At 43.5% G+C, this 12,267-nt stretch overlaps 1 protein-coding gene across 1 annotated transcript; it reads right to left on the bottom strand.

Annotated features, from left to right (window-relative positions):
• Positions 1-2,209: 2,209 nt before the first annotated feature.
• On the bottom strand, positions 2,210-12,246 carry LOC117405704 (histone H4 transcription factor). The gene is made up of 10 exons (XM_059030614.1): positions 12,107-12,246; positions 10,647-10,799; positions 9,691-9,917; positions 8,700-8,811; positions 7,982-8,134; positions 6,767-6,841; positions 6,166-6,286; positions 5,367-5,505; positions 4,003-4,127; positions 2,210-3,888 (listed from the first exon to the last, which is right to left on the bottom strand). Exons 2-10 carry the CDS (start codon positions 10,795-10,797, stop codon positions 3,564-3,566), a joined length of 1,428 nt encoding a protein of 475 aa, XP_058886597.1. The 5' UTR covers positions 10,798-10,799; positions 12,107-12,246; the 3' UTR covers positions 2,210-3,563.
• Positions 12,247-12,267: the final 21 nt, after the last annotated feature.

The following is a 12,267-nucleotide window of genomic DNA, read 5'->3' on the forward strand; positions in this document are numbered from 1 at the left end:
GAATTACACGAACCCCTCCTGCTCACTCGAGGCGTCTCCAATAACGCGGAGGCTTGCTCCAGTTTTCCTTATCCTTTAATCTGTAGCACAGATTTTGCAAGCTCTTGCTAGTCGTCATTTTCAGCAGGATCCCATGCACTGCAACAAAAGGCAGGAGGTGTGATTGATTGTGCGCTACAGTGCAGGTGCGTGCTTGCATTCGAGGCGGATCAGAGGAACAATCCTGATAAACAGATCTGTTTATTTATATCACTGTAGGTTCAGCTATGGCCACACGTTTTGCATCACTTAGAATTTTAGGATTGAGACATAATCTTAAAAAAAACACTATATGAACATAATTTAAATCTTTTATTTAACATCATGTGATTAAAGAAACTACAAAATGATACCGCAAAAGTCTACAGGTGTACCTACACAGGAAGCCATAATAGTTTAGTACAGTACAGACTAGTTGATGTTAGATTTTTTTTCGCTAACTATATGGAAAAATACAAAGCTGTATGTAATTCAATATGTCAAAATAACATTATTCAGCAGCTTTCATTCGACTTTATGAAGCGATTCTTTTGAGTGACGCAAACCTTTCGTCCATATAGCTGTAGTTATCAGCGTAGAGGAATTATCAGAACCGACTCAGTCCGCTGTCTCTCCGAACCCGAGCTGACATAAAGAATCGGCAGCCCAGGATTAGGGCTGAACCATGGTCTGTGAAACCAGCTGAATATTATGATCGAGGGCAAAGTGGGACTCAGACAGAAAGTACAAGAGCAATTCGAACGTGTACGTTTCAGTGACGTCCCCATGACCTTCTGAAATGTTACCCGACTTGGGTACGTGTGGAGCCTCGAATACTTCCATGGTAAGGTGTAGTGCTACATTCTCAGCGTCACATTTACAGGACAGTCAGGACTTTAACACGCTTATGTTAAACGCCGTTTGTGTCAGCACTGCCATTTATTGGCACTGAAAACAGGACTAGTTATCAGCACGATTATATAAGAACATAAGAAAGTTTACAAACGAGAAGAGGTCATTCAGCCCATCTTGCTCATTTGGTTGTTAGTAGCTTATTGATCCCAGAATCTCATCAAGCAGCTTCTTGAAGGATCCCAGGGTGTCAGCTTCAATATTACTGGGGAGTTGGTTCCAGACCCTCACAATTCTTTGTGAAAAAAAGTGCCTCCTATTTTCTGTTCTGAATGCCCCTTTATCTAATCTCCACTTGTGACCCCTGGTCCTTGTTTCTTTTTTCAGGTATTTTAGCCTGTCTGCATACGACATGCCTTTTAAACCCGGGATAATTCTGGTTGCTCTTCTTTGCACTCTTTCTAGAGCAGCAATATCCTTTTTGTAACAAGGTGACCAGAACTAAACACAATATTCTAGGTGAGGTCTTACTAATGCATTGTAAAGTTTTAACATTACTTCCCTTGATTTAAATTCAACACTTCTCACAATACATCCGAGCATCTTGTTGGCCTTGTTCATAGCTTCCCCACATTGTCTAGGAAGGCTGGTTCATGTTGTGTCTTTATATACCCCTTGGATAGAGTTCCGTCTGTAACAGATTTGCTATTGCTGCAGAAGCTGGGATTTACAAAACTTGTTCAGACACGGTAACTGAAATACAATTTTTTTTCTTCATTGAAAAATAGAGCACACCTGTTTGAGCTTTAAAACAGAGACAATAGCCCGTGTTAAACACACTGTCTTCACTACTGTCTGAAGTGCACGTTTTTAATTAACATTTTATCAAATTCTGTATTAAGAGGTAGTGTGTGTGAAAAATCAACATTCTAACACTGATGGAATTACAGAAGCATTCTCTTGCAGTTCATGCAATAAAGGACAGCTTTGTAAAGATGCCAGCTGACTTCATAACCACCCTGCATGTTGCAGCCTGTTGAGATTCCTTTAACTCGACGTGTCGTAGCATTGAGTGTGGGTTTAGTGCTAAACGAGCACTTACTGTACACTTTGATGGAATTACTGAAGCATTCTCTTGCAGTTCATGCAATAAAGGATAGCTTTGTAAAGATGCCAGCTGACTTCATAACCACCCTGCATGTTGCAGCCTGTTGGGATTCAAACACTGTAGCTTGACATGTTGTGGCATTGTGAGTGTGGGTTCAGTGCTAAACACGCACTTTCTGTACACGTTCATGACCATATATAAAAGCACAGATCACACACGCACTGACATGTGTACAGTTTGATTATCATTGATTTAATACAGTCACACTGTGCATCAATACTATCGAAACGCCAGAGCTGAATAATGACAATGCAAAACATTTCAGGGCTGTGCATTACAATCTCAGATATTTTACAACATGCATTCATCTAAAATGGGAATTACAATTAGCATGAATTATGAAAAGATTCATAATTTAACTAAATCTTAACCGCCCCAAAATATAGAAGATTCATAAAATGCCCATAACTGGTACTGGGCTCCTGCCATTTCAGAAAATGTAATCCCTTTGAAAGCGAGCTCAAACCCTTTGAAAACGAGCCTTTGCTGGTATAACAATGCACACTGGTGATTTCCATGGCTTCACTTTCTGGGCACAAAACTGGTTCACAGAACCACATGTATATCATTGAAAGATTCCTCTCACTAGTTCAAAAAAAGTTTCAAAAACAAAAGAAACTGCTGCTGTTGCTTCCTGGTACTGAATCACTTCCTGTGTTGTTCAAATTCGCACCAATGGTCCATCTCCAAGCAGACCGTGTGACCGCACAGCAACAGTGCCAGGATGTAGGGCTCTCCATAGCCGTGCATTTGAAATACACGCAAATCCCGAACTGACGTAAAAAAAAACACGTGGGAAGAAATTCTAAACACAATAAAAGAGGCGCTGGTAACAATGTTAATAAAGCCAGTAGGAGGTATTAGATTTCACAGCACTGGGTAAGGTTTGTGTTCAAGTGCTGCGCTTCAGCAAAGAGAGTGTGAAAGAATCCTGCAGTTCAACCTGAAACTAGGTGAGGTAAGAGAATCGCTGATCACATGACCTCTTTACCAGGTTTAGAAAAGAAACGGTACAACAGACGCTGGACATGCATCTGCAGCACACCTGCAGAAATACATAAAACACATTACTGTTCCTAGAATAAGACAACTGGAATTCCTTTCACTGATACATTCCCCATGAGCCTGCCCCCATTAATATGACAAATATACACCCCTACCTTAACATTGCACAGGGTTTGTCTTTTTATATTTTCGTAATCTGTCGGGATATAAAAAGTCCCAAAAAACACAAGAAACTGGAGAGAGAAAGAAGAGTTTTCTCTTACAAAACATTGATGGAAATAAGACTCCTATTGCACAGCAGTCTCACCCATCCCAGGTTTTACTACAAGCTTGATTAGCCGCAGTGTATAGTTAAACTCAGGTGTGTCTTATCGAACTCCTAGTAAAACCAGGAATGGATCACACTGCTGTGCAATGGGAGTCTTCTTTCCATCCCTGTAATCTGTTTCTTAGTGCACTGCAACTCGAGTGGAACTTGTAATGAACTCCATGTTCTATGATCTTCCAAACAGAAAGACAATCAAACAATCTGTATTCCCAGCCCCCTGGCTACTTCTGTGAGCGCCTCCACAGCCCCTGAGCGGTGCGTGTGCAGCCCCTGCCCCTCCTCCTCCTCGGGCGTGACGTTGCTGAGGGCGCAGTACACGGGCTGGGGCTCCGGCTCCATGCCGCTGCTCTGGGAGCTCTCCCCCCCAGCTGCAGGGCCGCTCCTCCGGGGCTGGCTGCTCCACAGCTTCCTGGGCGTCCTCTTCTTCACCATGTTCTTCATGATCTGCTCCGTCACCTCCACCGTCTCGTAGCGCACCATGTTGAGACGCAGGTAGCCGTCCTCGTCCTCCTTGTACCTGGAACAAATCACAAGCACAGCGTTTCACAAGGCTAATAAATATTGGATGGATATACACACGCAACACTCAGTTTAGTATACATAAAGAGATATATAGTACTGTGCTCTGTACCTGAATCGAGAGTGTCCCGATGGCCACTTGAGCTGGTGCTTCTTCCGGAGGTGGAGAGTGAGCGTGTAGCACCAGGAGAAGCACTTGTCACAGAGGTGACACTTGTATTTTGCCACCATGTCCCCCTAGATAACAAATAAATACATACAGAAATAAATAAATCATTGCATAACAGCATAAAAATCTCCCTCAGCATTTACAACTCAAACATGGTGACTCCATTCTCAATCCAAAAGCATTACCTTCTACCCTTTTCGCTCTTGTTTTGTGCCAGACCAATAAATGGGATATGAGCGGAAAGCTCTCCAACCCCTCCTGGCTACAGCGCTGTTTCATTGAAGCACAGCAGGGAACACTGCTTGCCATTTCCACCTGGTTTAGAGTTCAAATTACAACGATCCCCACAACACACAGGTAATATACTAGGGTTTGTTTTGGGGAAGTCTTCAATTAGAACACCGGAAAATGAGCTACAAAAAATGGTCACATCACAATAAAAAAAATAAAAACAAAAAGGTTGTGCATTGAGCTGCAAAAACTACTCAGCGATATAAAGGAAGTTTGACAAAAACAAAACCTGTGAAGCAGTGACATCTAGTGGGGAAAACGAAGATATGCAGTTTGATCTACCGCACAAACACTGGATCTAGATCTGAATAGCGCCTGTCTGATTCAGTTCCAGGGCACAGAGACACAGTCTACACACACAGTGCTAGATCTGAACAGCGCCTGTCTGATTCAGTCCCAGGGCACAGAGACACGGTCTACACACACAGTGCTAGATCTGAACAGCGCCTGTCTGATTCAGTTCCAGGGCACAGAGACACGGTCTACACACACAGTGCTAGATCTGAACAGCGCCTGTCTGATTCAGTTCCAGGGCACAGAGACACGGTCTACACACACAGTGCTAGATCTGAACAGCGCCTGTCTGATTCAGTTCCAGAGCACAGAGACACGGTCTACACACACAGTGCTAGATCTGAACAGCGCCTGTCTGATTCAGTTCCAGGGCACAGAGACACGGTCTACACACACAGTGCTAGATCTGAACAGCGCCTGTCTGATTCAGTTCCAGGGCACAGAGACACGGTCTACACACACAGTGCTAGATCTGAACAGCGCCTGTCTGATTCAGTTCCAGAGCACAGAGACACGGTCTACACACACAGTGCTAGATCTGAACAGCGCCTGTCTGATTCAGTTCCAGGGCACAGAGACACGGTCTACACACACAGTGCTAGATCTGAACAGCGTCTGTCTGATTCAGTTCCAGTGCACAGAGACACGGTCTACACACACATTGCTAGATCTGAACAGCGCCTGTCTGATTCAGTTCCAGCACCCCCCAGTCACACTCCTACCTCATGAACTCTCTTGTAATGCTGGCTCATGCTGTGGGCCATGCGGGAGGAGTACGTGCATCCCTCCACGTCGCAGTGATAGGCGGCTCCTTCGTTGTGGGTCTCTGTGTGCTTACGGAGGTCGTGGGAGTTTTTAAAACTGGAGGAAAGCAGACAGAGAGTATCCTTAACCACCCGTGTTACAATAAGAGTTCTTGGTTCCCCTAACCCAGTGCTTTAGTAGTACCATACAGGCTGATTGACAATGTTTAATACACACACCCTCTCAATATCCCTTCATTGTTTAGAGATGTGTAGTTTACAGGACTACAGACAGGCAGTACCGAAGATAGACTACTTTACAGGTAAAGAAGCAACCAATAAGGCCGCAATGAAATGCTGTCCACATACAGTACTGTACGCATGCTGCAGTAATGGATTGAAATGCTGTCCACATACAGTACTGTACGCATGCTGCAGTAATGGATTGAAATGCTGTCCACATACAGTACTGTACGCATGCTGCAGTAATGGATTGAAATGCTGTCCACATACAGTACTGTACGCATGCTGCAGTAATGGATTGAAATGCTGTCCACATACAGTACTGTACGCATGCTGCAGTAATGGATCACTTCCCATGATGGCTTTTCTGATTGGCTACAATCATTCACAACATGTTAAAGTTTTAACGTTTAAACGTTTTTAATCCTGAAGTTTAAACACTTGGGAAATTCAAGGGAAGCTAACCCCCTACACATGAGCCTCCCCTCACTGAGCCCCACTCTTTGCTTGTATAAAGATAATGAAGTGTGTCCACCTGCTTTCACAGAAATCACACTGAAACGGGCGCTCGTCGCAGTGTCGAAACTTGATGTGCGTTCTCAGAGAGGCAAGGGTGGTGCAGGTCATGTCACACAGAGGACACTTAATGTGGTTAACTGGAAAACAAGAGACAGGAAGACTTATATTGAACATGTCCTCTACAGGCTCTCTAAAGAGTTTATATTGAACATGTCCTCTACAGGCTCTCTAAAGAGTTCATATTGAACACATCATCTACAGGCTCTCTATAGAGTTCATATTGAACAAGTCCTCTACAGGCTCTCTAAAGAGTTTATATTGAACATGTCCTCTACAGGCTCCCTAAAGAGTTTATATTGAACATCTCATCTACAGGCTCTCTAAATAGTTTCGTCAAACTGTAAAAAGGGGACTATGATGTATTCTGATGGGAGGGAGCAGGCTAGTAATTTGCCATGACATTTTCATACAGGCAGTAGAGCAAGTCCATCCCTATGGCAGAGCTACCAGAAGCGCTCTCTGCAAGCTGACCAGCCATTTAGTTCCTACCTGCCCACAGGAGGGCGAGGGAGGGAAGGAAGGAAGGGGCTGGTGAAGAATAGAGAACACAAACTCACCGTGCTGGCGAACGTGATCTCGCAGCAGCCTCTCATTGGCAAACGGCTTGTCACAGTGCTCACACACCAACGACTCTGGAGAATAAAACACAGGAGACAGAAGCACACACTGAGTGCAGTATAAAACACAGGAGAGAGAAGCACACACTGAGTGCAGTATAAAACACAGGAGAGAGAAGCACACACTGAGTGCAGTATAAAACACAGGAGAGAGAAGCACACACTGAGTGCAGTATAAAACACAGGAGAGAGAAGCACACACTGAGTGCAGTATAAAACACAGGAGAGAGAAGCACACACTGAGTGCAGTATAAAACACAGGAGAGAGAAGCACACACTGAGTGCAGTATAAAACACAGGAGAGAGAAGCACACACTGAGTGCAGTATAAAACACAGGAGAGAGAAGCACACACTGAGTGCAGTATAAAACACAGGAGAGAGAAGCACACACTGAGTGCAGTATAAAACACAAGAGAGAGAAGCACACACTGAGTGCAGTATAAAACACAGGAGAGAGAAGCACACACTGAGTGCAGTATAAAACACAGGAGAGAGAAGCACACACTGAGTGCAGTATAAAACACAGGAGAGAGAAGCACACACTGAGTGTATTTCTCACACACTCTTTGTTTTGTTCACTTGCTGGTCTGTCATACAAGAGTCTTTAAAATCTTAAAAGGAGTTGACACCTAACCCAAACCATTACTAGAAGCACAGTGCAGAAACCAGGACCAGAGGACACAGCTGGAAATGAAGTGCAGATCAATTTAGGAGACAGAAGGAATGAGACACTTCTCCACACAGACAGTGGTGAGGGGATGGAATGGGCTGCCTAGTCATGTTGTTGAAGGAGACACTTCTCCACACAGACAGTGGTGAGGGGATGGAATGGGCTGCCTAGTCATGTTGTTGAAGGAGACTCTTCTTCACACACAGAGTGGTAAGGAGATGGAATGGGCTGCCTAGTCATGTTGTTGAAGGAGACTCCTCTTCACAGAGTGGTAAGGAGATGGAATGGGCTGCCTAGTCATGTTGTTGAAGGAGACTCCTCTTCACAGAGTGGTGAGGGGATGGAATGGGTTGACTAGTCATGTTATTGAGGCAGAAACACTGGAATCCTTTAAGACCAGACTTCTGAGATCAATCGGCTACTAGGAAGCGGATGATCTCAGATGGTATATTTTATTATGTAGCGGCCCGGGGGCTGCACTCACCCTCGCTCACGCACTGCCTCTGGATGTGGTCGAAGAACTTGGTGTTGCTGGCGAACATGCAGCCGCAGGTGGGGCAGGACACCACCCTCTCCTGGGTGTGGCTCCTCAGGTGCTCCCGCAGTCGGTATTTAATCTTGAAGGTGGCGTCGCAATCTGCAAGCGCACACAGGGCAGGAGGTTTCTGAGAGCTCACATGTCCCTGTGACAGGCTTGGGGTCAATTCTACTGCCTTTTTAAAATCAATTCCTAATTCCTTCAAAGGAACTGGGAACTGATATTTAGAGCCATACCAGCTGTCGTGACAGCTGATTTTACAAAGGAATTGGAATTGATTTTACAAAGGAATTGGAATTGATTTTAAAAAGGAATTGGAATTGGGAATTGGAATTGATTTTACAAAGGAATTGGAATTGATTTTACAAAGGAATTGGAATTGATTTTAGAAAGGACTTAGAATTGGAATTGATTTTAAAAGGGAAAGGAAATTTAAATTGATTTTAAAAGGGAAAGGGAATTGACCCCAACCCTGCGTGGCACTGTAAAAGGGGTGCGAGATGAGACACAGAAATGTATTAAAACTAATCCAGTCTCTTCTATCGTATTACTCTGTGTACAGTGTACCATCGTTATTTCACAATGCAATGAATGTAACGGGCAGTGTTTGTGTGCTGCACTGCCGTTACGGATTCTGTCCTGGAGAGCAGGGACGTCACTCTACCTCTCCAGCAGCAGGCGAGGGCGTCCTGTCTGTTCGGGAGGGGCTCCTTCTCCGTGCACTGAGCGTGCATGTCCACGTGCCGGTAGAACCACTCAGGGTTGTTAAAAGTACTCTGTACGAAAACACACAGAATCAGCAAGACCTGCAAGAGACTTCTCTGTCAACACCCCCCTCGGTGCATGCGGGGGGTGCGGTATATATATATATATATATTTTTTTTTTTTTGTATTAATGTATTTTTAATCTAAATCAAAAACGTTACATCCAAGTTTCCAGAAGGTTTGTTTTAATAAATAAAAAATAAATTAAAAAGTGTGAAGTTTTGAGAATGCTAGAGAGGTCATTTAGCAGTGGTTTAATACGATTCAGACTGCACTGGGTGGCCTTAATATTGAAACTGAAGAGGCACAACCAGCTTGCTTAAGAGCGATGGAAAGCTGAAACTGCAGACAAGCAGGAAGGGAACCTGTGAAATATACTGGAGTGGATTTGGCCGAGGAGAAGGAATGAAAAGCAGATTCAAGTCATTTTGTTGCATTGGTACTTGCCGGTAATGCTGACACAGTTTTCTTGTAGTATTAAAATGCCGGTAGTAAACAGGATACAGAAGTGGCTGCTTTAATCTCTGAAGAGCAGAGCTGCAGTGAAACTAATGGACTTCAGTAGTAATGAAACCGCAATTCAATAGGAGTCTTATTACCAGCCCTGACTGCACTTCACCACCGCAGCTCCACACTGATCCAAGACTGCAGTCCACACTCGTGTCACAATAATAATAATAATAATAACAACAACACAGCTGGAAATAAGGTTCCTATTGCATAGCAGTTTGATCCATTCCTGGCTTCACTATAATAAGACACTCCTGAGCTTGTTGCCTATACACACTGAGGCTAATCAAGCTCCTAGTAAAACCTGGAATGGGTGAAGCCGCGATGCAGTCGGAGCCTTATTCCCATCCCTGCTGCACTGAGCTGTGGTGCACACTCACGTCACAGTGTTCCCACTGACACTCGAATGCCCCCGACAGCTCCGGCACCAGGTTCTTGCTGTGCAGGTCCTGGGAGCAGGCTCTCAGCTCCGGGTGGGACAGCAGCAGCTGGGATCCGATGCACTTCAGCTTGGCGTGGAAGGTGTGGAAGTTCACGTGGACTACCAGCTCTCTGGGACTTCCGATCGCAATGAACTCGCAGCCATTCCACAGACAGGCGTAATCATCTGGAACACAGACAGGAGTAATCATCTGGAACACAGACAGGAGTAATCATCTGGAACACAGACAGGCGTAATCATCTGGAACACAGACAGGCGTAATCATCTGGAACACAGACAGGAGTAATCATCTGAACACAGACAGGAGTAATCATCTGGAACACAGACAGATGTCAATATTATATAATGTAAAGATTTGTTTTTTCTTCTTCTAAGTAATAGGTTCCGCCATGCCAAGTTGTTTGAATGTAAACTATGTACGCAGTATTAGTGTGGCTGTGCATGGTGGAAAGGAGAGTTAAACTGCAGAGTTTGTGTGCAGCTATCTGGTCAATTCCTGTTATTCAATTCCTTTTAAAAATCGATAACCAATTCCGATTCCAATTCTCTTTAAATCAATTCCAGCACATCATTGATCAAAACTGCAATTATTATTCTGTTATAACGAGTTTCTCACAGTGGCAAGAGGTTATTTAAATTGAAGTCACTGTTAAGTCAATTAAAATGGCTTCAAATGAACGCAGCTGAATAATCACAACCATTCAAATATCAATTCCAATGGAAGGAATTGCAAATTGAAAAACAGGATCTGAGTCCAACCCTGATGGCTACAGACTGACTTGAAGTTTCTGTAGTATGTAACTGGTTTTATTTCATTTCAAAGCTGATGTACTACATGGAAACCCCTTACCCCAGAAGATAACAGGTGCAGTTAAAAATCAATGGCATGTTTACCTAGTTCCTCCAGGGCTTCCCCATCCCCCAGGTGTTCTTTGAGGTGCAGGGCGGTGTGGTCACACAGCTCCTCCATGCTCTTCCCTTTGAAGGAGCAGGACGCCCACTCACAGGACACCACCAGCTCTGAGGGCTTGCTCTTCCTGGCCATGTCTAGAGAGGAACCGAAATACAAACAGAGAACTACTCATAACAAAGGGGTGGTGGCTTTTCAATCTACAGTATATTACAGGGGTGGACAGCCCTGGAGAGCAGCACGGCTATTCATCTAATGTCATGTTTCATATCCTTTTATATCTACAGTATATTACAGGGGTGGACAGCCCTGGAGAGCAGCACGGCTATTCATCTAATGTCATGTTTCATATCCTTTTATATCTACAGTATATTACAGGGGTGGACAGCCCTGGAGAGCAGCACGGCTATTCATCTAATGTCATGTTTCATATCCTTTTATATCTACAGTATATTACAGGGGTGGACAGCCCTGGAGAGCAGCACGGCTATTCATCTAATGTCATGTTTCACAGCCTTTAACTAATCTAGGGGTTTGGATCATTCATGGGGCAGTTTATATGCTGTCATACTATTGACAGCATATACAACTATTTTTTTTTTATTTTTTTTTTAAAACATACTTCTAAGTCACCTGAAATAAAACGAGTCTCCATAACAATAACACTCATTACACCTGTGAAGGAATCACCAGAAACGAGTACCTGCTTGACTCCACCTTAGTTCTATATAATATATATGAACACTGATGCTACAATTCTGTGATGCCAGTGTTCAGCACACACTTGTATACACTCGCACTATATATTGGTGAAGCCGAGCATCTAGCGCCTCAGAATCAACGTTTTCAGTTTCAAAATGTATTGATTTGTTAAAATGACAACCTATATAAAATGGTAGCAGGTGAAATACAGACAAAGATATCTGGATGCCCACTGTATGCATTTACAACTGAATGCTTCGAGACACGTAATATGCCCGCCGAAACAAAACGTTGTTTACTTTTGATGTTGCCGTGTCTCTCAAAATAAGTATTTACAACATAATAATAACAACAGCAACTAAGCGTATATTATTACAGATGCAACGTGTTAAAAAAAATGCAGAATCCCCTTTACATTTTGGAGTTGCGCATTTTCACTTTCAGTCACACTTGCGTTCTGTGAGACAAGGGATTATTTTCCATTTGGGCCCCGTCTCCCCTTTTGGTAAGTTACATATTTTTTGTATATTAAAACACGACAGTAACATACATCTATTGGTTATTAGTGTTATTTACAAAGTGTCCCGTCCGTAGTATGATGCGCCCCTAGTTTTCTATTCTGACAACGACACGTCTTGTTAAACGCGTATGAATTTCAAATTGCACAAGAATAACAGTGTGTGTGGTATATCTAAAAAAAAAAAAAAAAAGCACTTCGCTTTAAAGTCCTGTTTTTTATTACCTTCAAAATCCTTCACAGTAAAACAAAATGTGCTCTTTTCTGAGTTAGGATATCAACAAACGGGTCCCGATACTCATTTCTCTTCTGCTCCCTTCCTGTTGTTTTTCTTTACTTCCTGCTTTTGTCCCACCAAGGCACAGCACTCACATTTACCGCGTAAA

This window comes from Acipenser ruthenus, chromosome 9, assembly GCF_902713425.1.
Source record: "Acipenser ruthenus chromosome 9, fAciRut3.2 maternal haplotype, whole genome shotgun sequence".
NCBI classification, from domain to species: domain Eukaryota; kingdom Metazoa; phylum Chordata; class Actinopteri; order Acipenseriformes; family Acipenseridae; genus Acipenser; species Acipenser ruthenus.

Coding starts and splice junctions, on each gene's coding strand:
- LOC117405704 (XM_059030614.1), bottom strand. CDS start 10,797: ATGGCCAGGAAGAGCAAGCCCTCAGAGCTGGTGGTGTCCTGTGAGTGG. Junction 6,842..7,981: donor GAGGCAGTGCGTGAGCGAGG/GTGAGTGCAGCC, acceptor TTTATTCTCCAG/AGTCGTTGGTGTGTGAGCAC. Junction 3,889..4,002: donor TCGGGACACTCTCGATTCAG/GTACAGAGCACA, acceptor GATTTGTTCCAG/GTACAAGGAGGACGAGGACG.